At 27.2% G+C, this 27,964-nt stretch overlaps 1 protein-coding gene across 4 annotated transcripts in view; it reads left to right on the top strand.

Moving 5' to 3' along the window:
• Positions 1 to 1,321: 1,321 nt before the first annotated feature.
• The window catches only part of SERCA (ATPase sarcoplasmic/endoplasmic reticulum Ca2+ transporting SERCA), a 35,589-nt gene continuing 8,946 nt past the window's right edge, over positions 1,322 to 27,964 (top strand). For 2 of the 4 annotated variants that reach the window (XM_015318460.2, XM_089173015.1), the window contains exons 1-13: positions 1,322 to 1,645; positions 6,409 to 6,599; positions 21,073 to 21,090; positions 23,622 to 23,704; positions 24,395 to 24,781; positions 24,877 to 25,364; positions 25,462 to 26,467; positions 26,553 to 26,773; positions 26,852 to 26,987; positions 27,078 to 27,230; positions 27,309 to 27,442; positions 27,644 to 27,761; positions 27,845 to 27,962. In XM_015318460.2, coding sequence (XP_015173946.1) covers positions 6,482 to 6,599; positions 21,073 to 21,090; positions 23,622 to 23,704; positions 24,395 to 24,781; positions 24,877 to 25,364; positions 25,462 to 26,467; positions 26,553 to 26,773; positions 26,852 to 26,987; positions 27,078 to 27,230; positions 27,309 to 27,442; positions 27,644 to 27,761; positions 27,845 to 27,962 — 2,980 coding nt within the window. In that variant the 5' untranslated portion in view covers positions 1,322 to 1,645; positions 6,409 to 6,481. Of the gene's footprint in view, positions 1,646 to 3,630; positions 3,790 to 5,291; positions 5,881 to 6,408; positions 6,600 to 21,072; positions 21,091 to 23,621; positions 23,705 to 24,394; positions 24,782 to 24,876; positions 25,365 to 25,461; positions 26,468 to 26,552; positions 26,774 to 26,851; positions 26,988 to 27,077; positions 27,231 to 27,308; positions 27,443 to 27,643; positions 27,762 to 27,844; positions 27,963 to 27,964 lie in introns of those variants that run through there. The other 2 variants (XM_015318458.2, XM_015318459.2) reach the window with 2 other exon arrangements.

Raw genomic sequence — 27,964 nt, 5'->3', positions numbered from 1 at the left:
AAGTTCACGTTTGCAAAGAGTTTGAAGGTTTTTAAAAGCGTGTTGTGTGTTTGATAAATTACCATGAAAAGAGTTATTCATTAAACATTATATAACAATCAATGAAGAATATTTCTTTATGATATATAATGGACCACCTTGCTGTCAGTTTTTAATGTATAAAAGCGTAACAAGAGTTTCATTAATACATGCTATTATGAAAATATTAATAATCATTCATATATTGTAACGTAATTTAATTATGAAGAAAATAGAATTGTACAGTTTAAAACAACCACCGAAAATAAAAAATGTAAATTCGGTTGAGCACATTTAAGTTTATCAAAGATAAGTAGAGAAAAAGAAAGGACCAGTGAACTTTTCTAATGACAGTGCAACCGTAACGGTAACGCATTGGCTTGTACGTTAAATGTATTTAGAATTCCCGCAAAGAACAGGCCGTTGACCGGCGTGCGTTTTACGTCTTCCCTTCTCTTCCCGTCTCTTCTTTTGCTCTACCTTGCCACGCTTATACTTGGAACAGCAGGCGCCTCGAGCGTAGGCGAGCGTAACTTTCTGCTTACTCGCATGTGCGCGTATGTCAGCTTAAATTGTATACATCGTGACTAGGTTAAATGTGTAGATACCTGTCACATCGTAAACATTCATTTGAATACTTTATCGATAAAAGTACACGACCAAAAAAAAATATATATATATATATAATATTTATAATAAAATACATTTTTTTAAATGGTATTTTGCATTGTTCGCTGTATTATCATTGGTACAAGAAAAGCGTATTAATGTATAAGGTACATTATACTATAATCGACATTTTTCTATCCTTTCTTTAAATCTCCGAATTGTATTTTCAATTTTTAATTATTTCTAATTGTATTAGACTTTTGCAATAAAAAAAAGTAACATTTTTATATTGCAATGTTTTATCATTGATAGACTTTGTAAATTTCATACGAGAGCTTTGATAGAGGTATACTTCCGGTACCTGAAATGAAGGAACAAAAATGGCGACGAAAATGGCTTTTTTTTTTAATTGTCTGTTCAAGCTAACCAAACTTAAAAGGGGTAAAGAAATGTCTTGAAAAAGAATGTTTACTTAGTTTGGTGGTTTGCCGAGTTGCAAGGTTAAATAGAAAAAGTGCAAAGTAGTGGTAGAAAGAAAGAGAGAGAGAGAGAGAGAGGAAGAGGGAAAGAACCTACCTCCCTTTTGCGACATCCGGGACCACTGGCTTCCGGCCAGACTTTTCCTTGTTCCACGTCTGGCCGCCAGGTAGCGACGTTGACGGACTATTTAAACGATTTTCGTAGACTCTCGGCGCTTCGTTTCGTTTAGCAACGCAGGCGTAGCCTTTTGAATGTTTCTTCGTTGTCCTTAAATGTAAAAATTTCGAGTGAAAGCCGCGTAAACAACCATGCACAGGGAGGAGTAATTCCTGTCATTACGTTGTACCTGAAATATTTTTGCGATTGTCGTGAAACGTTATTTCATTTTCATCGATTTTTATTTGGAAAATTACATAGAAGGAAGAATATCAAGAAGATTATTATCGGTGTTGGGCACAAGTGTGTAATTAACTGGAGTCCGCTCTGTGCTGGTGATTAAGTCGTAAAGATAACGGATCGAACGAAAGAAAAAACATTGGTAAGTCAATTTGGTGACACGACATACGTATAACAGTGCTTTTGTGATTATTCGCGAAGTGACAAAAGAGAGGTAGAAAGAGAGAGAAAGAGAGAGAGAGAGAGAGAGAGAGAGAGAGAGAGAGAGAGAATGAGATGTACGAAAGGAAAGATTTAACAAAAAAAAAAAAAAACAAAAAAAAAAGTCGGAAAATATCGATGAAAAGTAGTGCTGTGACGATGAAAGAGACAAAGCTAAACCAGGACTGGCCTCAACCGTGGACCGTGCTTTTTGTGGATTTACAAAATAAGAGCGTGAGAATCCTAAATGTCAATTAACAACAAACCCAATATAAACGACGAATCATCGTCAATGATTTGAACTAATTCATTTTCTCATTAGTTATGCTACTTTGTTTATTTCATATTCTCTTTCAATCTTACCAAGAAAAGATTAGCAGTGATGTGATTACAAAGTTGATCCTTTTTAAACAGGATCTGTATTTAAAAAAAGTTGAATGATTTCGATCTTTATATATATATAATAATTCGTGAATCAATTCTCACGTGTCTAAATTTCAACTATCCTTTTTATCTCTGCTTTAATTATGTAACAGTTTCTCCCTTAACAAGGCTACGAAAAAATGTGTGAGACATTAGTCGCTTCAGTAGGAATCATTTCGGTTAAAAATTCGAAGAAAATACGAAATTGAATAATATTTACTTGCTAGGTAGAAGACATTTATTTGTAGATAATGAAAAATGATTGATATATCCTGTTCTGTTGCGTGGTCGAATGCATTCGAGTGATTTTCGAAAGAGTCGTTGAATAACCTGTGGCAAAGCGTACGGGAGCCAAGAATTCCGACAAATTTATCAGGACATCCGCGGGATTAAGAAAAGTGAAAATATCGGACACGCATCATTAAGTTCGAAGTTTTCGAACCAGGACTTTATATAAAATATGTAGGTTCTAAATATATTTGGAACTTGAATCGGGGCTAAGAGATTGAAAGATTTTGCTCATTCGCCTTTCTATTTGGGTTTTTTACTCTTGTCTTTTACATACTCTCTTTCTTTTCCTTTCTTATTATTATAGCTGTTTCTTCAAACGAAAGATTTTTCCTCTCTCTGAGAATCCATACGATATATCAGTGATTTGATCACTTTGAATTACCTCATTAGAAGCGTCTGCGTGTTATGTGCATGTTACATATAAACACGACCTCTGCTTGTTTGCCAACAAACACCGCCGTTCTTCCTATCTTTATAGCTCGTCGACCATGTTGCATCTCGTCTTCAAATAGAACCATTACTATTGGGTTATTCGAAAAGATCGAAACGATATTTCTACATAATTTTATAAATATATGTATATACATATATATATATATCTATTTACGTATATATAAATAGATTATAATATTACATTATTTTAATAACTATATACTAACAAAATTATATCACATCTGTTAGACGTTTAGTGAAATTTTCAAAGAACTTTGAAAATAAGCTAATATTAATCTAGGTTAATTCTATCGTTCTATCACGAGGTATGATATAAGCTTAGAAAGAGAGAGACAGACATATATACACAAAGAGACTGGAACCTGTAAAACAAAGACGAACAATCTTGAAATTGTGATGCGTTTAATAATCACTGAACAGCTGTAAGATAAAACAAAGAGAGGATGAGTTCATGAGAGAGAGAGAGAGAGAGAGAGAAGAGAGTGAGAGAAAATGTAGGTGTATGTGTGTGAGGAAAAGGAAGAGAGATCATAAATATGCGTATATGTGCGTGTGCGTGTGCGTGCGTATGTATCAAAGAGTAAGAGAGAGAAACTGACGAGCATCTCTGCCAAAATAATTAGGAAGTCGTCGGAGACGAGTGCTAAAAGCGTTCGCTCGGGCACGCGCGATTTGGCCGACTAGTCGCTTCCCGGGCGTACGAGGGAGAGCCACTTGTCTAAACGGTCCTTTTCAGACTGTTTCCAAAGTATCTCCCAGTTTTGCGCAAACGGTCTCTTCGCGATCATCCTTAGCGTGCATTTTACATAGGAGTTCTCAGGAAGGCAAGTTCATTGGGCCGGTTTATATCCTGATATGTACTACTGCGCGTCATTTTTCTCGTTAAACAGGATAGCCCAGAACAATAGTGTTGCAAGGGTCAGTCCACGGAACTTATTTTTTTCTTTTGTCTCACTGTTATATATTCTAATTTGTTTCTTTTTTTCATTTTTCTTGAGAAACTGTCGAATGATATTTTGAATTTTAATTCTCTTGACATTAATTTGTAACTATTGTAATTTGAATCTATTATAAGCACATCAAATCAATCTCGTATCAATTTTTGATTAATTATACAGTTGATTAGAGTCGGGAATTGATGGTAACGAAAAGTTGAAAAAAACTTTCGATATGTTGAATGATGATATGATGAAAACTGAGAAATGAGAGATTCCAGATTGATTAGGCAGTGCTTAGATATACGACGAATAGATTTGTGTCACTGATTCAATGACCGTAACCCTGATTAACCTCATTGCATTGCTTTCCTATTGATGCTTAAGTTTAGAGCTAACCTTGGCTCGCTAGACGAGACCTCTGAACTTGATTCGAATTTTAAATTCGATCTGTATCGTCCTTGAACTTGCGACGATTTAATGACACTAGGACCTTCGTTAACATCGATAAAAAAACTCGATATTTTTTCTACAATAAGATTCTTCAGGAAAAGAAATATGATTATGAATGTGGCCTCTGTGTTTTAATAATAAATTCAATAAATTGTAAATGATTATTTTCAACTAAATATATTACTTCACGTGATAACTGATTGTAAGATTTAGATCACACTAACTATTTCGATAAATCTTATCAGTTCTGATATAGGTATATACCTACGACTTAAGAAAAGATAAAATTAATAACTATTCTTAATTACTTTAGCAATTATTTGAATTTACATGAGAAAAAAGTCTTGATAATTTAAAGATGTAGGTTAAACGGCAAAATGATTTAACTCGATCATATGTTACATAATCGCAGGCGTCATATTTATGCTTTGCTATTTTACATATCGTAACTAACCGTACGCGTGCCTTTCTTGTCTTTAAAAAATAATAAAATATTAACCCAAAATATGAACAAATATTTGTAATATATTCTATATTAATTTATGTTAACGACAATCTGATAAAGAAAGGAGAAATTTGAAGTTCTCGCTGTATAATGATTACATAACTACAATACAGCAATGTCCTGTGAGCGTCTTAAAATACGCGCCAAGGAAATAGCCTAGCAGAAGCCTGAAAATAGCCGAATGCGTCATACTCCATCACGCCGTTTTAGCCAATGGCGTCGCTCCACATGCTCTTTACTTTTCATTTCGTATCTGTTTTCCTGCGTCGCGATATCACGATTACGAGTACCTATTAATTTAATTCAGAACAAAATTCGTATTCCAAAGGTTTTAACAAACCACTTGTATCTTATTTTAATGAATTTCGATAAATTTTAAGATATCGACAAAGATATCGATAAGATTTAATTGAAATAAAGAAACTCTCATCCGTAAAATCCGCCTTACATTAGATGCGCGCGTCGATTTATAATCGACGCATTCCGGCAGATGGCGCTATTAGCGCGCGCGATGATTCGCCGTTCTCGTCGCTTTTAGTCAGACGGAAGCGGAGGTTTGGTTAGCAATTCGTGTCCGTACTTGTCAAGAAGAAAATGACGTGCACTTCGGATTTTAGTGGCTGTGCCTCGTGATACGAGACTGGTTTAATCAAAGAACTAAGTTTCATAATTCGTGGTATTATTTGATTTTCAACGAGATAAACATATTCTTTCATATTTTTCTCTCGTGCCTTCGAGTGAACTGTGAATCGTTTGTGTCGCTCCCTCTTTTCCTCTTTCTCTCTCTCTCTCTCTCTCTCTCTATCTGTCCCTTTCTTTCTCTATCTTTCTTCTCGTAATCAAGTTCTGTCTTTTTTTCCTCCTGTTCTTTACTAACCTAAATACTCGTGAAACCGTAACGTGATTTTGTCGTCGTGACACGTCGTCAACGAATACCTGAACTAATTTGTGATTATCATTTTTTTGTTGTTCCCTCGTATACCGAAAATCCACTCGAAACGGGGAAGAAAATAAAAGAGAGAAAATTAAGCCATTTAAACTGCTTCGTAATCGAAGACTTCCTTCTCCCGAGGTCTTTCTAACCTGGACTGAAGGCGTCTAGGCACAGTTTGTAAGGTGTGTGCTCGCGTTTATATACCTTATCATTTTCTTCAGTTACTTTTTTTTCTTTCTCATTTTGCATTATCACTATGTATTATAGCTCGGTAAGTTTTACCCCTCTTCCTTGCTTGTCTTTCTCTTTTTATCCTTTTTCACTTTTACTTTTATAAGTTATTGCAATATGTAAATTAGTTACAAAGTCCTTACTAATTTAATAACAACACACTATATATATATATATATATATATATATATATATATATATATATATATATATATATATATGCATTTGAATTAATATTTGTTTTACTTTTTTTAATTTTTATAAAATTAAATCTTTGTTTAAATTTCTAACTTCTAACATTATCTCTTGTCATTGATAATTACTCTTGTTCTTTTTACTCGCTTTTTATAGATACTTGCTGAATGCATTATTGTTTTAATAATAATAATAATAATAATAATAAGTTTATACTGTGTAACAAAGTTAAACGATGAATCGCTTAATGTTACATATATTTTGTTTTTTCTTGTCAATTTCAGAATTTGTTTGCTTGAATGAACGGTATAAACATTGTGAGGATACTATAAGCAGTGTTAAAATAAAGAAGCAATCATGGAGGACGGCCATGCGAAGACCGTTGAGGAGGTATTAAATTATTTCAATGTGGACGCAGAAAAAGGATTGTCTCTAGACCAAGTAAAGAGGAATCAGGAGAAGTATGGTCTCAACGGTAAGTTATTTTAATGATATCAATTTGAATTATATCGTTATATGAAATGTATGCTAGAGAGTAACATCCAGTTTTTTCTATATGCAATTGAAAAGTGAAACATTTGTTTTGAAAAATAAATTAATCATTTATTCAAGTAAATAAATATCAACCTTTTCAAAATATAATTCATTTCAATTTTAAATCATATTAAAATCCGAAATAATTATCTTCATTAATTAGATTCATTTCTCTAGATTGATATTTAATGTAAAATCTCTGGTCTCTTTTTAACCATTAATAATGGCTATTTCCTAAATTAGATTATATATTATTCTTTTGAAATACGGATTTCTATAGGCGTCAAACATTGATATAAATCTCGAATGGCGTGTGCAATATATTTCACAGGAAAATATAATCCCCCACGTAATAATTGATTTTCCTTTTTTTTTTCCAAATGATTGACAGATTAAATCAGGCGTATCGCGTTTTCATTTTCAAAATCTGTCAAATCCAGTAGTAGTTTCGTGGACATTAAAATACGGTTCGAATATTTTAACGAAAGTTTTTACAATATATTCCGAAAAGATTTTTATTTGTCAACATTTTGTTTAAAAAATTAAAAATAAAATATAGATAAATATCCTCAATTTTTTTTTTTAGAAATAAAATGTTTCTTATGTAAATATTTTAACTCTTATAATATATTGACATATTGACATCAGTAAATTAAACGAATTTCAATAAATTTTATCTCGTCAATTCCACTTTTATATATATAATCTTTTAAAACACTTATAATTTATATATATTAATTTAATTATATAAATATATTAAAATTCCACTTATATATATATAGCCTTTTAAAATACTTATAATTTATATATATTATTTTAGTGTCTATTATTAAATATATTAATTTACAAATTTAATGCGCTTATTATTAAATATATTAATTATAAATTAATTTAAATTAAATATAATTATATTATAATTATATTAAACTTCCACTTATATTATTATAGACTTTAAAAACCTTTTCAATATACTGCACAAACTTCTAAGAAAATCATCATTTGAATATCAATTTTAATAACAAATGTCGCGAAAAAAAGAAAAGAAAATATAATCGTCGTAATTTTTCGTCATATATACATATATTACAGTCGTAATATTTTCATACGACGATAATATGCGTTTATAAATTTTCAATCGGATGTCGTCATGCCATTCTCTCCAAACCACCCACTCACCCACCTCCCTCCCTTCTCTTTCGTTCTTTTACTTCTTTTTCTCTCTTTATATGCAATAATCTTATGACTCAATCGAATATCGCGAATGTATTTGGTTGAAAGGGGTCGAAGAGCGCGGTAAAATGTTACTTTATCGAAACATTAATGTGACGATGAAATAACGTCAGCATTTACATCACGCACTTACGTTTATCCCTACTATTTACTTCTTTGTGATGTCACTGACTGAGCTTTCCCAGACGTCTGTTGAAAATGGTCTATATAGTGACGTGGCTGTTTCACGTATAAAGTTCTTATTCGATGGTTTTAATATGATAGAGAGAGAGAGAGAGAGAGATAGAAATAGAAATAGAGATTGAGATAGAAATGAAGAGAGGGGTGAAGAAATTGTTAGGGGAAAGATTCTTTGACCAAAATAAGCCCACAGCAGGATTGTTGATATCGATATTTTCAAAAGTATTGTGTTATATATTGAAATATGATGAAAGTCTTATATATTATATATTACATACGTGTTGTTTTATGTAAATATTCTATTAGTTATGACTTTTTTTTTTTTTTTTTTTTTTTTTAATTTAATTTTTGACGAAATTATACATGTATCACAATATATTTAAAAAGTTTTAAATATACTTTAAATATTTTAATACACGTATAAATATATATATATATATATATAGTTATTTTATATACATGTAATATATTACATATATTTTAAAAGTTTTAAAATAAATTACACTGACAATTTTTTTTTTTTTTTTTTTTAAATATAGTTACATTAAAATTTTTCTCTTCTTTTTTTTTTTTTTCTTTAAATAATACATTAAAATAATTTGAGTTTTTCAAATAATTACATTTAAAAATTGTAATACACATTTTCAATGTGCAACGAACTTTTATGCGCTTTTCATTATCTTTTTTTTATATTTTATTTTATTTTATTTTATCTTTTTTTTTCTTTTGCATTTTTAATCTCTATAGTTTGAAATGTACAACATGTAAAATTGAAACTTCAGTGGAATACTTTACAAAAAGATTCAAACGAAGACTACTCGTACTTTTTATAGATTTACAAAAAAAAAAACAACACGAAAAATCTATTCTGTGCCAATATATTTTCTCGGTCTTACATATATATATATATTTTTTTTTTTTTTTTTAAACATAGTTCTAGGAAGATTCGCAACTTGGAACGAAATTCATTCAAGATGATGGTTTCTACTTCCGCACGTGGCTCTCCATACGGTTTATTTTTGCATAATACCATTTAACCACTGCTGCTTAGTCAACTTCGAATATCGCACGTTCTTCTCGATCTTAGTTCAGGAAGCTATGATAAATAATCAGTAGGATTTATGGTCGCGACGCATGGTGGTGGAAGAAGATGAAGAAGAAGAAGAAGAAGAAGAAGAAGCACAAACTCTGATTTTAAAATCGTTTTCTCGATGAGTGGAGAAAATCATCTTTTTTTTTTTCTCTCTATCTATCTCTCTCTCTCTCTCTTTTCTCTCTCTTTTTTTCTATTTTTTTTTTGTTTTGTTTTGTTTTAACGAGTGATATTCTTCACTGTCTTCGGATAGACGATTTTGACTTTGGTATTTAAAAAAGAAAAATACAGTGGTGGTTTTAAAAGAAAATACGAATTCGAATATTCTTGGTTTTCTCTCTCTCTCTCTCTCTCTCTCTCTAGATCTCTATTTCTATTTCTTCGTCTTCTTTCTCTTTCTTTCTCTTTCTCTCTCTCTCTCTCTCTCTCTCTCTCTCTCTCTCTGTCGTATCTCTTGTATTTGAGATTTAAATCGTACGATGAAAGATTCTTTCTGACTGAATCGATCGTTTCGTTCAAAATGAAAGACAGACCTTACGTACAATTCTTTTCTTTTTGTTTAACGGATGTTTATAAAAATATCTGAAAAATGTTTTTCTTTTTTTCTTTTCTTGAGATTTTTTATCTTCGATATGAAAAAAAAAAAATATATATATATATTTATAAAAATATATATACGTTGAAATTTGAAGTGGCGTAATCTGTGCGATGGTAAGCTTCCACTCATAAATTTCGAACCTTCTTATTTTTCATGCATGAATATTCGATCGAATCGTATTACTTAAATTCTATGCATGTAATTCAGAACATAGTATGCGTATAAATTTCAACGATACTTCAATTTTAAATAAGATATATATATATATATATTTATATATGTATCTTATTTGAATCAAAAAAAAAAAAGAAATGAATAAAGCAATGGACGGAATTATTTTTGAAAAAAAGAAAAAGAAAAAACCAAAGAAAAAAAAACACATTTATAATATTTCATTCTTTTATCATTTTTTTTTTTTTTTTTTTTTTTAACACTTGCTTTTTTGAACAAATTATTTCCAACATAGTAGTATAAAATAAATATATTAATTAACTCTCGACTAATTAAGGCATAAATTATTTGCGATTAGTTTGCAACTTTAATTTACACGATTATTTACAAAATCGTCGTAAATATATGTATCTACGACTAATTTTAGTATTTTTCTTGTCTCTACTTTATTTTATTTTATTTTATTTTATTTTATTTTATTTTATTTTATTTTATTTTATTTTATTATATTATATTATCAAAAACATATTCACATTGTTTATCATTTTCAATCAATCATGATAACCATACACTCGATTAATCTATACATTATATTCGTATATATCGCGTGTAGCGATTAATTAATTAAACTTTATCATAAGAAGTTTGATACTTATCATAATAAGTTATCAATAAATTGACGAAATTCTTCCTGTTGTTTTATATTTATTTTATTTTATTTTATTTTTTTTTTTGGTATCCTTTCGAGTGTTTATATATTGTCATTCCAAAACGAATAATCATGATTATTTATACCTTTTGTTTTTTTCCGTTTGTTTCAATAATAAATTAACACTTTAATGACCGTTCACGCAACACGTGTGTGGTAATTGGAATATTGGCCGTTATTTTATTTATAACTTTATATAGATATTTAAAATTATATTATTATTATTCTTATTATTTTATTATTTTATTATTAGTTGGCATAAGGAACTCGAAAGTTCACATTCCGCAAATATCAAATTCCGCCATTGTTCTCGTCCCTGAACGCAATCCTTCCATTCGCGGTCTTCAAATTCTATTTCTTTCAGATTTAAAATTTTATATAAAATGTAATTTATACTGTTTTTTGTTTTATGTTAATTCTTTCATAAATGACAATAAAATTTGGTATAAACATTAATTCTAGAAAAATATTACCAAGTCCCTGACGACTTTTGACTGCATACAACACGTACATGCGGCCATTAAAGTGTTAATACTCTTCTTACTCCATTTTGTTTTTTTTTTCTATCATTCTTTTTTTCTTCATCGTTGCAATCACTTTAATGACACAATATTAGATAGTTTATCATTAATTGTTGTGGATTATGAAATGTATGATAGGAAGCTTATACGAATGTTCGGCACTACGGTCAGATGAAATCCGTTTGCGAAAAGGTAAATATAGATGGTCCGCATCGCATGATTGCGGTCGCGGTTAGGAACGTAATTAACGGCGGTCGATGATTGACGCATTCAGAATAGTCCGGTCACATTAGATCTTTGCGATAGTAATGTTGATGATGGATCATCATGGTCATGATCGAAGGTGACGAGATGATTGAATTTTCGCGTCTCGTGTTTTTCACGAGAAGAACAATACAATTATAATATTAGTTTATTTGTGTTATTGTTTATTTTCCATTTGGGTCATTTTTTTTTTATTAATGAAATAAATAGTATAAACATCTTAATATTATTTCTAAATTTATAATATTATATATAATATTAATAATATTAATTTAATATCAAAATTAATATTATAATTATATACTATTAATATACTATTATATATATATAATAGTAAATTAAATTTTATATTAAAATAAATTAATATATTAAAATTAAAATATATATATATATATATATATATATATATATTATTTTATATTTTTATTATTTCCGAATTATTTATTATTATTATTATTATTATTATTATTATTATTATTATATATTTATATATTATATTTATAATATAAATAATAACTATACTATATTGCATTATTATAACTATACTATATTATATTATGTTATATACACTAATTAAATTTTTTTTATTATATTATATTATATATATATAATATTGAGATACAAAGAAAGTTTATTCATCTTCAATCATTACAGATCTATGATATTCGATTGAAACAGTGCCAAGTTTACAATTATTCCAAAATGAAATGTCTACAAGCTATGAATCTATTGTTTAAACGAAATGAAAATAAAAAAAAAAGAAGAAGAATAATAAAAAAGATTCGACGTTTTCAATCACACGTCTAAGATTAGCTCATGATGATTTATTATTTTGAAAGGGAATATTTTTTTTCTTTTCTCATTCGAAATAAAAAGTTCGCTGTTTGTTCGTTCGTTCATTTTGAAAGCTTAGATCGTTTCTTATCAAAACTGTTTTATAGGACCCGAGCAAAGTTTTAGCGATTACTAGTTCTATTTACGTTCGATAGATCTAACGATGTAGAAATTTGACCCTGAAACACGTTAGAGAACAACACCTTTCGATGTTAAGTACGTAAGCGTTGTGCGCTGTTAAATACACAATGTTTTTATTTTCGTATTTCATTTCATTTAGCAAAGGAAAACATTTCAAATATGAATAGCAAGAACAACAACAAAAAAGAAAAAAAAGAAAAAAGAAAAAATAAGAAGTTTATGTAATAATTTATATTTCTTTGATACAAAACTACCTACTCTCTTTCGTACTTTTTCTTCTTACAAATACATTGCAAAAGTAAATAGCAAAGAAATATTGTACGAGAACATTGATTTCGTTTATATTCCAATAAAAACTATACTTTCATTTTTCCATTATTATTATTTTTTGTTTTGTTTTTGAAGTGAAAATTTCTTTAGTATCAGGGTGATTTGAAAATCGTGAAATGGAAGAAGAATAATTAATTAATTAATAAAATTCTATAAGATAAAAATTCACAGTGTGTCACAATATGTTTGTCCACTAATAATTTCGAAACTACTCAACTGATCTTAATGAACTTAATTATATTTCACGTGATTTTTTCCAACTTAGCACATAGTACAATTTTTTAGAGATTATCTAGGTTCTGTAAAGTTCTTTCAATAGATGGCCCTGTATTACAATTCAATACTTTCGATATATTCTCGTAGCGAAACTTGGTTTTCTTTGAAGGTTTTACTTCTTCTACCTGTGTGTGATCTGCACACATCTGGTTTTTTTTTTTCTTTTTTTTTTTTCATTCAAGAAGCAAATATTTTTTTTTTTTTTTTTTTTTCAAAGAAATTGAACGTTTCAATGTAATCATCTAAAATTTGCGATATATTGATCGAACTTATTAAAGTAGCACAAGTTGTGAACGAAACGAGAAAGTTAATTAAGTAACTCTTTACCTTTGATATTTCTTTGAGAAAACTCTTGAGAATATATTCAAGATTCTTAAGATTCTTATTTGAAAATCGTCAATCGATATATATATATATATATATATATATATATATATATATATATATAATAAGTATCGATAAGAACTCAAGTAGAAATATACTTTGACGTGTTTTAAGTCTTTTATATTGTTCAACTTTATGATAGAGAAAATGACTATAATTCGTAAATGTAATCTATCGAAAATGAGTTGACATTAAACTTATGTGAATTATTAAAACACGTAACGTGTCAAGTCCTTTTTTTACCTGACTAGTCATTATTCAGGTCATTTAATTTTGCTTGAACAAAATCAACCATTACATTGTAATTATTAATTATTGTTAATATTAACAATTAAAACAAACTTATGCGCATTGTTACATACTGCATTTTGTATAATGCATCGATATTTTAATAGAAATATTTTCAATTTGTTATTAACATATATATATATATATATTTTCAGTGTATTAACCTTTGGAGTGTTGAATACTTTTAACTAAAATATTTTATAGAAACGAAATAATTTATTATTCATCAAATTTTAATAATAAATTATATTTATTAATTAAAGTTTTTCTTTCTAAATATATAATTTCATTAATTAATATAAATATTATAAGTTACTTACTTTACATTAATATTAATATAATATAATTTATATATATATATATATATATATATTATATATATATATATATATATATATATATATATATATTACAATTTATATTATATTAACGTATATATATTATATTATTATATATTATATATAACGTATATATAATATATATAATTATTATAATATTATAATATATATAATTATAATAATATTATAATATATATAATTATAATAATAATATATATTATATATAACGTATATATAATATATATAATTATTATAATATTGTAATATATATAATTATAATAATAATATATAATAATATATAATATAATATTTATAATAATAATATATAATAATTTATAATATAATAATTATAATAATAATAATATATAAATAGTAATTCAAATATATATAATTATTATAATATTATAATATTATAATATATATTATATATACGTTATATATAATAATATAATATATATACGTTAATATAATATAAATTATAATATATATATATATATATATATATATATATATATATATATATATATATATATGTATATATTATAATTATTATATAATATTATAAAATAATATAAAAATTTATTATATAAATTATATATATTTATTAGAAAAAATATTATTTTATATATAGAATGTATAATATATATATTATATTATATATAATTGGATTACTTGCAATGTAATTATTTAGAAATAAAAAATATTTAAAATGTAGGTCAATTTATGAATCTTACGAACTTCGAAGGAATGCTTAATCAACGAATAAATCAACCGTGACACTAAATTTGATGATCTGCTTACATTTTTTTGCAATGAAAAACAAAGTCTCCTTTCAATGTAATAAAATTGTTCATTCCATTTTCAGTCGGTCATCCCGACATTTAAAATAATCTTTTTCTTTAACCGATTATAAGAATTTAAAAAAAAAAAAAAAAATAGAAAAAAATACCACTCATTCTCTTACATGCTATGACTTTGAAATTTTTGAAAGTAACGTGATAACAATGTTTGTAGAAAATAGTATGTAAATTTAAAGTTCAATTTGACTTTAGTATTAAATTCAGTGTTAAATTTACCAATTTTCCATATATGAATATTCTCTGTTTCCATAATTCATTAACATTTTATTTTTTAGAAAATTTAAATGAAAATTATCATTTTAATTCTCATCCTCGTTGAAAATGTTTGATTGACAATTTTTTTTTATTTTTTTTATGATTTACGATCAATAAATAAATAACTTGTTATAATATTATTATTTTTTTATATCATCTAATATATATATATATATATATATATATATATATATATATATATTGCGCAAATATATCTGAATTTTTATTTTTGTTAAAGTAACGGTGTTTCAAAATGAGCTAATTATTAATACATAGTCGTATGAGTTCCGTTATATTAATTCACATTCATGTTACATACTAATGTAAAAGTAAATGACAAAAGTATATATATATATATATATATATATATATATATATATATTGCGTGTGTATGTATGTATGTATGTATTTACGTACTAATCAATCCTAGCAACGCGTTGATGCTGGAATTGCGTTAAGAGTTAACGCGCTGAACGAGGTTAACTCGATTTAAGGTCACTCTAAGATTGCAAGGTGCAATGCTGTTTGTTTAATCATTTTTTTTGTTAATATATAATAAATTAATATAATATTTTTAATAATATAATTCGATATCAATTATATTACATATATTAATAATGTTATTAGATATAGATTAGATTATATATATATTTAATTTATTTTATTTTTATTTTTATTACGGATTCACAATCTCGTAATTTAAATTATATTAATATTATATATAATATAATTAATTTATTAATTATTTTTAATATTATTATATTATATATTAAATAATTTTATATATATAAATTACATAATAATATTATATAATCAATAAAATATTAATTATATAATATTATATTAATAATATTTTTAATAATAAAATTAGATATCAACTATATTGCATATAATAATAATTTTATTAGATATAGATTAGATTATATTTAATTTATTTTATTTTTATTTTTATTACAGATCCACAATATCATAGTTTAAATTATATTAATATTATATATAATATAATATAGTTAATTTATTAATTAATTAATATTAAATAATTTTATATATTAAATAATATTATATATTAAATTACACAATAATATTATATAATTAATAAAATTAATAAAATATTAATTATATAATATTATATTAATAATATTTTTGATAATAAAATTAGATATCAATTATATTACATATATTAATAATTTTATTAGATATAGATTATATATTATGTATTATAATATATTATATTTATTTTATTTATTTTATTTTATTTTTATTTTACCAAATTAAATCTCCTTTAAATTTCCTACAAATAATTCTTCCATAAAAGTAAACCTTTTTACAAAAAAAAATTATAAAAAGAAAAAGAAAAGTCAACGTTCTCCACGTCGTCGTACACTTACTTACGATCGAATATCAAGCTTTTTAATACTTTAAAAGAATAGTACTAAGAAGCTTTTTGATGTTGCTTGAGTTAACGCGGAAATTGTTGAAAGAATTATATATATATATAAAAGTACATAAGTTATACCTACGTACCTAAAGATGATGCGTACTATCGAACGTATAGAAAGTTGTCATCATAAGTTTCTTGTAAAATGTAAATGGAAAAGGAAGTAGGGTAAAAGAGCTTTCCTTCGAAGGTTGTTAAAATAACACACGAACAAACAAACAAACTTTTTACCAATCGTATCATACGATGACTGACTGAATGTATAGAAGTACTAGGGAAAATTCTTGCATGAATTTTATTTGTGACAAAGCTCGCATTTATTTATTTTTTCTTTTTTTTTTAACCCACGCATTACACACACACCACACCACACAAATATACAAACATTTATTGTTTTCTTATAGGTAGCATAACGTTTTATGTATCGTCACAGTATGTGCGACAACCGATCGATTTTTTCCATTACGAATCAATCCACAATCCTGATTAATTCTTATTCTTCTACTTATTTACATATGCATATGTATACCTCTATCTTTATATTTACACGTATGATCAATTTCTTGGAATATTGTGTAAATTAAAAACAAACTTAATTAAGAAAGAAAGAAAAGAAAAAAAGATTAATTCAATTTAATTATTAGTTTAATCTTTTGTTCAAACCAATTTACTTTATACATGAAATTGTGTGTTGTGTTAGTACTCTTTACTTACAAGTTTCAACTACTACATTTTTTTATTATTATTATTATTTTTTTTTTTTTAATAATTTTTAGCGTGATTTTATTCATGAAATATAATTTAATAACCTTCGTTACTTTTATACCATTACGTAGACTATTTTAAATTTTAATTGTAGTTTCTAAATGGAAAACTTTTCTTTGTACTATTTTTTTCTTTTTTTTTTTTTAATTTTTTTTTTTATATTTCTTACAGCATGGTAAAGTCTATAACAATTTTATAATTTAATTTTTTAATATTTTATAATATAAAATATATATATATATATAAATTAAATATTTATTAAATATAAATTAAATAAATAATATAATTAAATATTATATAAATAAATTAATTAAATTACATAAATTAATTAGTTAAATTATATAAATAATATTTATATTATATATAATATAAAAATATTATAATTATATATTATAATAATATTTATATTATATTTAATATATATATATATATATATATATAATTTTATTAAAAAAAATGATAAATATTTTTCGTAACTAAACGTGCAAGGACGTATATATACACACAAATACACATACTTATATCATATACTATGTGTACATACTCGAGTTTTATACACATATATATATATACATAATATATATATGTAAACGATGGCTATGAAGTTTTTATAATCTGCCCACGTAGTAGAAGCTTTATAGAAGTAAAGAAACTGTTGGTTGGTAGGTAGGGTAGCCGATAAAAATATCTACGGTTAATACTGTCATTATTACCTTCGTATCTCGAATGGATGATCGCTTTGCCTTTTTTTTTTTTTTTTTTCTATGTGTGAGTATTTTATTTTATCTTTCCGAACGTAAGAACAAAAATGAATTTTTTCGCGTTATCACTGAACTATATCTATTAAATGAAGTATCTAATTTTCTAATTTATATGAAATTGTGTTAGTACTGTTACAATTTTCAATTACCTATACTTTTTCTAATAGAATTTTTATTATTATTATTATTATTATTATTATTATTATTATTATTATTTCTTATAATTTTTAGTGTGGTTTTATTCATGGGATATAATTTAATAACCTTCGTTACTTTTTACTCCATTACGTAGACAATTTGAAATTTTAATTTTAGTTTCTAAATGGAAAACTTTTCTTTTTAATTTTTTTTTTTTTTTTAATTTCTTCTAGCATATTAAAGTTTATATATATATACTGTTTTACGTGTAATTATTTACTATAATTTTAATTTTAAATGTGTGATTATTTATTATAATTTTAATATCAAATGTGTGATTTAATTATTGTGTCATTATATAATTATAATTATAATATAATTATAATTATAATATAATTATAATAATATAATATATAATATAATTATAATTTTCGTATGTATATACATATATTTATGTGTGTATATATATATATTTTATGTATGAGTACTTTATTTTATCTTTCAGAACGTAAGAACAAAGTTGAATTGTTCTTTATTGTTAGAAATATATGTTTTTACATTATCACTAAATATATTTATTAATAACATTTATAATTTTCTTATGTATATTATGTATATATATATATATAAAAAAGAGAAATATCGATAAAACGATTCTGTTCTTTCTTTTCCGACGCGTTCCAATAATCTCGTTATCCTTCGAGCTTAATAAGCTGAAGGAAAAGCGTGCAACATATTTTCCTTTAAGGTAGAGTCTTTCTAAAGTAACAATAAGCACGTTATAAACACGGTATAGTCTATCATGCACGTCACTCTTCAACCATTCAAGGAAAACCTATGTCCTTTCTACACGTTTCTATTTGTCTCTTTGTGTATATGTGTCTCTACTATGTACATATAAGTATGTATATTATAATTGATTTTAACCACTTCTCTCTACACACACACACACACACTATTATACATTATTAAACATATATTTTACTTACGTATTGATGATTACTGCATTTTATTAAATGTCTCTTTACGTATATCGAATTTATTTATTTTTTTTTTTTTTATTATTATGTTTCTTTCTTTCTTTCTTTGTGCTTTTTTTTCTTTTTTCTTTTTTCTTTCTTTCTCGCACTTTCATGGTTTCATTCTTTTTATAAGTTCGTTTATTTTATAATTAAATATTATTTTTCTTCTAGAAATTAGATAAATCAAATTTGGGATTGAATTTTGTTAATGTTAGATGTATTTTTAACGTATTTTATTTTAAAGTTGAATTTGAAATTTTTTATATATACATTTTTCTTTGTACATAATCTCTACTGTATATATATATATGAGTATGTATTTATAAAAGATTTTAATCACACTTATACACACTATTATACATTATTATTAGACATATATTTTACTTACGTAATGCATTTTATTAAATGTCTCTACGTTTATTGAATTTATTTTTTTTTTTTATTATGTTTCATTCTTTGTGGTTTATTTTTATTTTTATTTTTATTTATATATATATATATAAATTCGTTTCTATTATAATTAAAATATTATTTCTTTTATAAAGGTTTAAGCAAATAAAATTTGGGATTGAATTTTTCTAATATTAGATGTATTTTTAACATATTTTTAGTCTCCAGTTGAATTTGCAAATTTTTTTCTACTTTTTTTCCCTTTTATTTTTTTTTTTTTTTATTTCTCTTCGTAGATACTTTATGTATACATCTACATAGATACGTAGAATTTATTTGAAAAATATATTCTAACGTTTGATCAACAAGATATGAATTGTATGTATGATAAAAAAAAAAAAAAAAAAACAGAAAAATTTGTTTCTTACAAAATTGATCCTCGAGTTCAATTTGAAATTTTCTTATATTTTTTCTCTCTCTTTCTCTTCAATGATACTCCATGTATACACCTATATATATATATATACGTAGAATTTATTTGAAAAATATATTCTAACGTTTGATCAACAAGATATGAATTGTATGATAAAAAAAAAAAAAAAGAAAAATTTGTTTCTTACAAAATAATTCATCTCGCAAAATATAACTCTTGAATATTCTTGAAAAATAATAAATCATACTGCGAAGTGGTATGTAACGATAAACGATTTGTCCTTGATGTGTTTGAACATACAACTAAATTTCTCAATAATATTCATTCTTTCGTTATTGATGAATAAAAACTGTTTTGTCTTTTTGTTTCTTAAATTCTTGATTAAAAAAAAAAAAAAAAAAAACAATATGGAGAGAAAAGCATAAACATTGAAGACAAATTGCAAAGAAAGGCAGACTACTTTCTAGTTCCTGATTCATGGTATGGTTGGTTGTATTAGACTGTAAAAAAGTGCAAAAAAGTGTAAAAAAAAAAAAAAAGAAAAAACCCAAAGAGTAATGTTTCTTTTTGTTGTCTTCCTTTTCATTTTTCTTTTTTTCCTTGTTCGTTTCGCGAATTCTCGACATCGTTGAATACGCGAAACGTTTTTTCAATCCTTTTCTTCGTATATATTTCCGTGCTGCTGTTGGTACTGCAACTGCAACAGCAGCAGCAGCAGCAGCAGTAGCAGGGATTACACCATTTGGAATTTTTGCTTTGGCTCCCGGGCAATCTCCTGTGGCAAGTGGGCCATCTTAAAGGGGAAGTTTTAGATTCACTGTCTGTTCTCTGGGTTGTTGGTTGTTTGCTGCTGGTAATGGGTGGAAATGAAAGATTAGTGGTTTGTGATTGCATAAATAGAAACACTGATGTTACTCGCCAAATTTAACTTCAAATCTTTTTACGTTTTTAATCAAATGATTATTATTAATAAACAAAAAATATTTCTGTTTCAGAATTGCCAGCCGAGGAGGGTAAGTCACCAATAAAATTCAAATATTTGTGAAAGGTAGTGTAAGAATTAAACGATATCGAATCGGCATCTTGAAAATTTACATATTTCTTTTGGTTTAATCAAATATTCATGGAAAAACAAATTCATTAGAAATGAATGCATTCGTTTGTTTTTTTTTTTTATAATTAATACATTTGTTATATAAAAAGTAATATGTTTACTTAGGAGTTAATCAAATGAACGAATTAAGAAAGATGTGGGATGTGATTCAATTTTTCATCCCCTTTAAGTTTATAAGTACATATATATATATAGATATATTAATTAATTATATTTAATAATTTATTATATAAATTAATTAATAATATATATTATTTATTTACTTATATTTTACGTATATATATATTAAAATTAATAATTAATTATATATATATATTATTATTTTTATTATTATTTATTATAAAATATTATATTATAATTTATATAATATATTAATATTATATATATTTTATATTATATTATAATAATATATGTTATTTACATTATATATAAATTATAATTTATAAATTATAAAATATTTTATAATTAATTACATTTAATAATTTAATATATTAATTGATTAATAATATATATTATTTATTTATTTATATTTTATATATATATATATATATATATATATATATATATATGTATTAAAATTAATAATTAATTATATATTATTATGTTTATTATTTATTATAAAATATATAAATTTATAAATTTTAAAATATTTAAAATATTATATTATAATATAATTATTATTTTATATATATATTATTATATATTTATAATTTTTTTTTAAATAAAATAATATTACGAATGAAAAATCAATTGAGAAAACATCAAAGTATTAAAACTCATGGAGACGACAAGCTAGTTATTAAAAGCTAACGCTGCAAAACTGATACGAGCGATTGTGTTTCTCTTTTAAAGAAAGAAGTCATTGTAGAATACATATCACCGTTCGCGTATATTTTGCACGAGTAGAGAGAAAAGAAATAGAAATAAAAAGAAATAAAAAGAAACTCTGTCGATCCTTTTCTTTGTTGACGCAATTTACTGACGTCGTCGAAGTTCCTATTTTGCTGTTGGCCAATTATGACGCACATAGTAAGTAAGTAGTATACACGAAGAGGAAACTCGTAATGCCGGATCCGGGCAGTCATAGGTTCTCTTCAATATTACGCGGTATGCGCGAAATTCTTGAGGCTTCAACGATTCCGTATGTATTTCCGATTTCTTTCTTTTTTTTTTCTTTTTTTTCTTTTTTTCTAAACATCTCGAAATAAAGAAGGAAAATTTCATAGAAACTTTATTAGTAACTTTGTGTGTCTAATGTTATTTATTGATCCGTAAACTATATATATATATATAAGAAATATATTCGTTTGGTAGAAATAACAATTCTTGTTACTTCTACAAATATACTCGTCGGGTAAAAAAAAAATAAAACAGTTTTAGTTTTAATTTATTATTTTTCTATTTTAAAAATTATTATTACATTTTTTTTTTTATAATATATATTATATATATTATATTTATTAAATATAGTTAATATATAGTTATATAGTATAGTTATATATAATTATTAATATATATAATTATATATTATATAATACATAATTATAATACATATAGTATAATTATATAGTTAATTATATATATAATTTAATATAATTAAATATATGTATTTAATTATATATATATATTATAATTATCAACAGAAATAAAAAAAAAATGCAATGAAACCCAGTTGAATTCATCTGACATTGGTAACAAGGTTCTTTTAAAATGTCAAGGTCAACAAATTCGCAAAGATCAAGGAGTTTTCTTTTTACTACGGTTGATGCGTCTCGTAATATTGCAGCACGTGGTTTGAAACGTTTGTCAAAAAGGTGGGGGGGTGAGGGTTGTTGGGGGTGTATTTAGAGAAACATGTGAGTGATGGAGCACATCGTTATCGAACTGGAACAGCCTTTAACCATATACGGTTCTCCTCCTCCTCCTCCTCCTCCTCCTCCTGCACGTTCATAAGCTTCGAATGCATTACGAGCTGACGACGTATGCGTATGCTCGACCTAATGAATGTGTTCATCCATATGTGTTTTCCCTTCTCTCTCTCTCTCTCACTCTCACTCCTTCACTCTCACACTCTGTCTGTTTATCTGTTACATACGAAGATGTATATACGTTCACACATATTGCAAGCATGCACGTTGTTGTTATAGATATATGTGATATGTATATATATATATCATCGTCATGCACAGGTACTCTGTTTAACATTATGCGAGTGCACACGGCATATTTCACTCAAATCCACACACATATAATTACATTGACATTACGACGCACAGTGCACAAAACTGTTACTTGATTCGAGTTTTAATAATCACTTAATTTTGTCAATTTTTAATGCCGAAACTATCGTTTTTTTCTTCCTTCAATTATAATCGTCACGTTAATTATTATTATTATTATTATTATTATTTTTCTTCTTCAAATTTTCAGGTAAATCCATCTGGCAACTTGTATTGGAACAATTCGACGACCTCCTAGTTAAGATTCTATTATTAGCCGCTATTATCTCTTTTGTACGTATAATAATAATAATATGTTTTGAAATAGTCATAGTTAGTTATTTAGAAAAGTTACTGGAAAAAAATAGCAAGGAATTGTTTGTCGTAGTTATTATCGGTGTAAACGTTACTTATAATTAACCCTTTTTCGGACGTATTCAATTTGGACATGGGTATCATAGTGGTTGGAATTATTTTATATATATATATATATAATTTTTATTACATATATATATATAATATATTTATTATGTAAAATATATATTATATGTGTAAAGATACATATAAAATATATATAAGATTAGCATGGTTTATTGTGTGGTGACTGAAAGTGGACACGCGTTCGTAAAGGGTTAATGTTATATAATATTTATTAATGTTTTATTTTTATACTTCGATTAACGTGTTAAAGTATATATATATGAAACTGAAAGAAGAAGATATAGAATTTGAATCATGCATTACGATGATGATCATCGTATGTATGTATGTATGTATGTATGTATGTATGAACGTAGTCAACTGTCGTTTAGTATACCCGTCTATGGTATAACTCTGTAGTATAGATTGCTATAAATATATCTAATATCGGTGCTATTAAAAATATACATGATCGATTTTACGTAGCCATGAAACTTTGTTATTTTCATGCGAGAGCATGGAGCCTTTATATTGTATATAGTTAATCGTTATCTTTTCAATCAGGTATTAGCTTTATTTGAGGAGCATGAGGATGCGTTCACGGCCTTCGTCGAACCTTTCGTCATTTTGCTCATCCTTATCGCCAATGCCGTGGTAGGTGTTTGGCAAGAACGTAACGCCGAATCGGCGATCGAAGCGTTGAAAGAATATGAACCCGAAATGGGTAAAGTTGTACGAGGTGACAAGGCTGGTGTACAAAGGATTCGAGCGAAAGAAATCGTTCCCGGTGATATTGTTGAGGTGTCTGTCGGTGATAAGATTCCAGCCGATATTCGTCTTTGTAAAATCTTCTCTACTACTCTCAGGATCGATCAATCTATCCTTACCGGTGAATCTGTTTCGGTTATTAAACACACGGATCCTGTTCCCGATCCACGTGCCGTCAATCAGGTTCGTACAATTTCATTTAAATATAATCTATCGCAAGATTAACAATTATTTTCACCTATTTTCTTATTACCTTCCCTTTTTTTTTTTTTGTATAGGATAAGAAAAATATCTTGTTCTCTGGTACCAATGTAGCAGCTGGTAAGGCACGTGGCGTTGTTATTGGAACTGGTTTAAATACCGCTATTGGTAAAATCCGTACCGAAATGTCCGAGACTGAAGAGATCAAGACACCCCTTCAACAAAAACTCGACGAATTTGGTGAACAATTATCCAAGGTTATCTCCGTCATCTGTGTTGCTGTATGGGCCATCAACATCGGTCACTTTAACGATCCCGCTCACGGTGGATCCTGGATCAAGGGTGCTATCTACTACTTCAAGATTGCTGTCGCTCTTGCCGTCGCTGCCATTCCCGAAGGTTTACCAGCTGTTATCACGACTTGTTTAGCTTTGGGTACTAGACGTATGGCTAAGAAGAATGCTATTGTACGATCCTTGCCATCTGTCGAAACTCTTGGTTGTACTTCTGTTATTTGCTCTGACAAGACTGGAACGTTGACTACGAATCAGATGTCTGTTAGCCGGTATAATTTGCTTTTCATAATGTTTTTAAATAATATTCATTGTATTTAGGTTGATTAATTAATGGGCACAATGTTTTTTCTTTTTTTTTTTTTCCAGAATGTTTATTTTTGATAAAATCGAAGGTAACGATAGCTCATTCCACGAGTTTGAAATTACTGGATCAACTTACGAACCGATCGGTGAAATCTTCTTGAGAGGACAAAAGATCAAAGGACAGGATTATGAGACTCTTCACGAGATTGGTACGATCTGTATTATGTGTAACGATTCGGCTATTGACTTTAACGAGTTCAAACAAGCTTTCGAGAAGGTTGGCGAAGCCACGGAAACGGCTCTGATCGTTTTGGCTGAAAAGGTGAATCCTTATGGTGTGACGAAGAGTGGACTAGATCGTCGTACTTCAGCTATCGTTGTTAGGCAAGATATTGAAACGAAATGGAAGAAGGAATTCACATTGGAGTTCTCTCGAGATCGTAAATCCATGTCTTCATATTGTGTACCTCTGAAACCTAGCAAATTAGGAACTGGACCGAAACTTTTCGTTAAGGGTGCACCCGAAGGCGTATTGGACAGGTGCACGCATGCGCGTGTTGGTAGCCAGAAGGTTCCTCTTACATCGACTTTGAAAAATCGTATCTTGGATTTGACGAGACAATACGGTACTGGACGAGACACTTTGCGTTGTCTTGCTTTAGCAACCGCTGATCATCCGATGAAACCCGATGACATGGATTTGGGTGACTCCACTAAATTCTATACTTACGAAAAAGATCTCACGTTCGTTGGTGTCGTTGGTATGTTGGATCCACCACGAAAAGAAGTCTTCGATTCTATTGTCAGGTGTCGTGCTGCTGGTATTCGTGTTATTGTTATTACTGGTGATAACAAAGCCACCGCTGAAGCTATTTGCCGACGAATTGGTGTTTTCACTGAAGAGGAAGATACGACTGGAAAATCTTACTCAGGACGTGAATTCGATGATCTCTCACCAGCTGAACAGAAATCAGCTTGTGCGAGAGCTAGGCTGTTCTCTCGTGTAGAACCAGCTCACAAATCGAAGATCGTTGAGTACTTACAAAGTATGAACGAGATCTCAGCTATGGTAATATCAAATTTAGATTCATATAATAAATAGTCTTCTAAATAATAATATGTATTTTAATTGTATTCTGTATTCTCGTTTCTAGACCGGTGATGGTGTGAATGATGCCCCTGCCTTAAAGAAAGCTGAAATTGGTATTGCTATGGGTTCTGGAACGGCTGTAGCAAAATCGGCCTCAGAGATGGTATTGGCAGATGATAATTTCTCTTCTATTGTCGCTGCTGTTGAAGAAGGTCGTGCTATTTATAATAACATGAAACAATTCATTCGTTATCTTATCTCATCTAATATTGGTGAAGTCGTAAGGTAAATTAATTACAAAAGAACTTTTTTTATAAAGTAAAATCTTATTTTTCATTAAACATGAAAATATTTATTTTCTAGTATATTCTTGACGGCCGCTCTTGGTCTTCCCGAAGCTTTAATTCCAGTACAACTTCTCTGGGTTAACTTGGTCACTGACGGTCTTCCAGCCACTGCCCTTGGTTTTAATCCACCTGACTTGGATATCATGGACAAGGTAAAAATAGAAACGATGAAATACAAAGTTGCATAGATATTAACAACTGTAGTATAACATTTAATTAATTATCATTTTGTTTACGTATAGCCTCCTCGCAAAGCCGATGAATCTCTTATTTCCGGTTGGCTATTTTTCCGATACTTGGCCATTGGTGGATATGTAGGTGCTGCTACTGTAGGATCTGCTGCGTGGTGGTTCTTGTATAGTCCGAATGGACCACAAATGAATTATTATCAATTGGTAAATAACTATCAATAAATTAAATAACATTTCTAATCTGTGTTGTTTAACAAAAAAAATTGTTCCAATCAAATTTAGACTCATCACTTGGCTTGCATTGGTGGTGGAGACGAGTTCAAAGGCGTTAATTGCAAAATCTTTTCTGATCCTCATCCAATGACCATGGCTCTTTCAGTACTTGTAACTATTGAAATGTTGAACGCTATGAATAGGTAAATTTGAGATTCTGTTAGAATAATATTTTGTTGTTGTTTGTTTAACACTTTAAGCGCCTAGCCTTTTGTTTAACATTTCGTTCACGTCACGTTAATTACTGATAACCGAATAGACAGTTTACTGTTAGCTGGCGCTTAACGTGTTAATCAATTTCAAGTAATTACGTGATATACGAATTTGTTGATAATCTCTCTTAGCTTATCGGAGAATCAATCACTCATCTCGATGCCGCCTTGGTCCAACATGTGGCTCATCGCCTCCATGGCTCTTTCCTTCACACTCCACTTTGTCATTCTTTACGTCGACGTCCTTTCGGTAATAATAATTTATGATATAAATAATTAACGATTTATCGATCACTTATCTATCGTGCTAATTACGTGTTACACTTATTTCAGTCCGTATTCCAAGTGACTCCCTTAACGGGTGAAGAATGGGTTACCGTTATGAAGTTTTCCATTCCAGTGGTACTTCTAGACGAAACCCTGAAGTTTATTGCCAGAAAGATCACAGATGGT

This window comes from Polistes dominula, unplaced genomic scaffold, assembly GCF_049000335.1.
Source record: "Polistes dominula isolate Pdom_NZ unplaced genomic scaffold, Pdom_raw_medaka contig_28, whole genome shotgun sequence".
Classification (NCBI taxonomy): domain Eukaryota; kingdom Metazoa; phylum Arthropoda; class Insecta; order Hymenoptera; family Vespidae; genus Polistes; species Polistes dominula.
The sequence above is the reverse complement of the archived record's forward strand: the minus strand, read 5'-3'. Positions and strand labels throughout refer to the sequence as shown.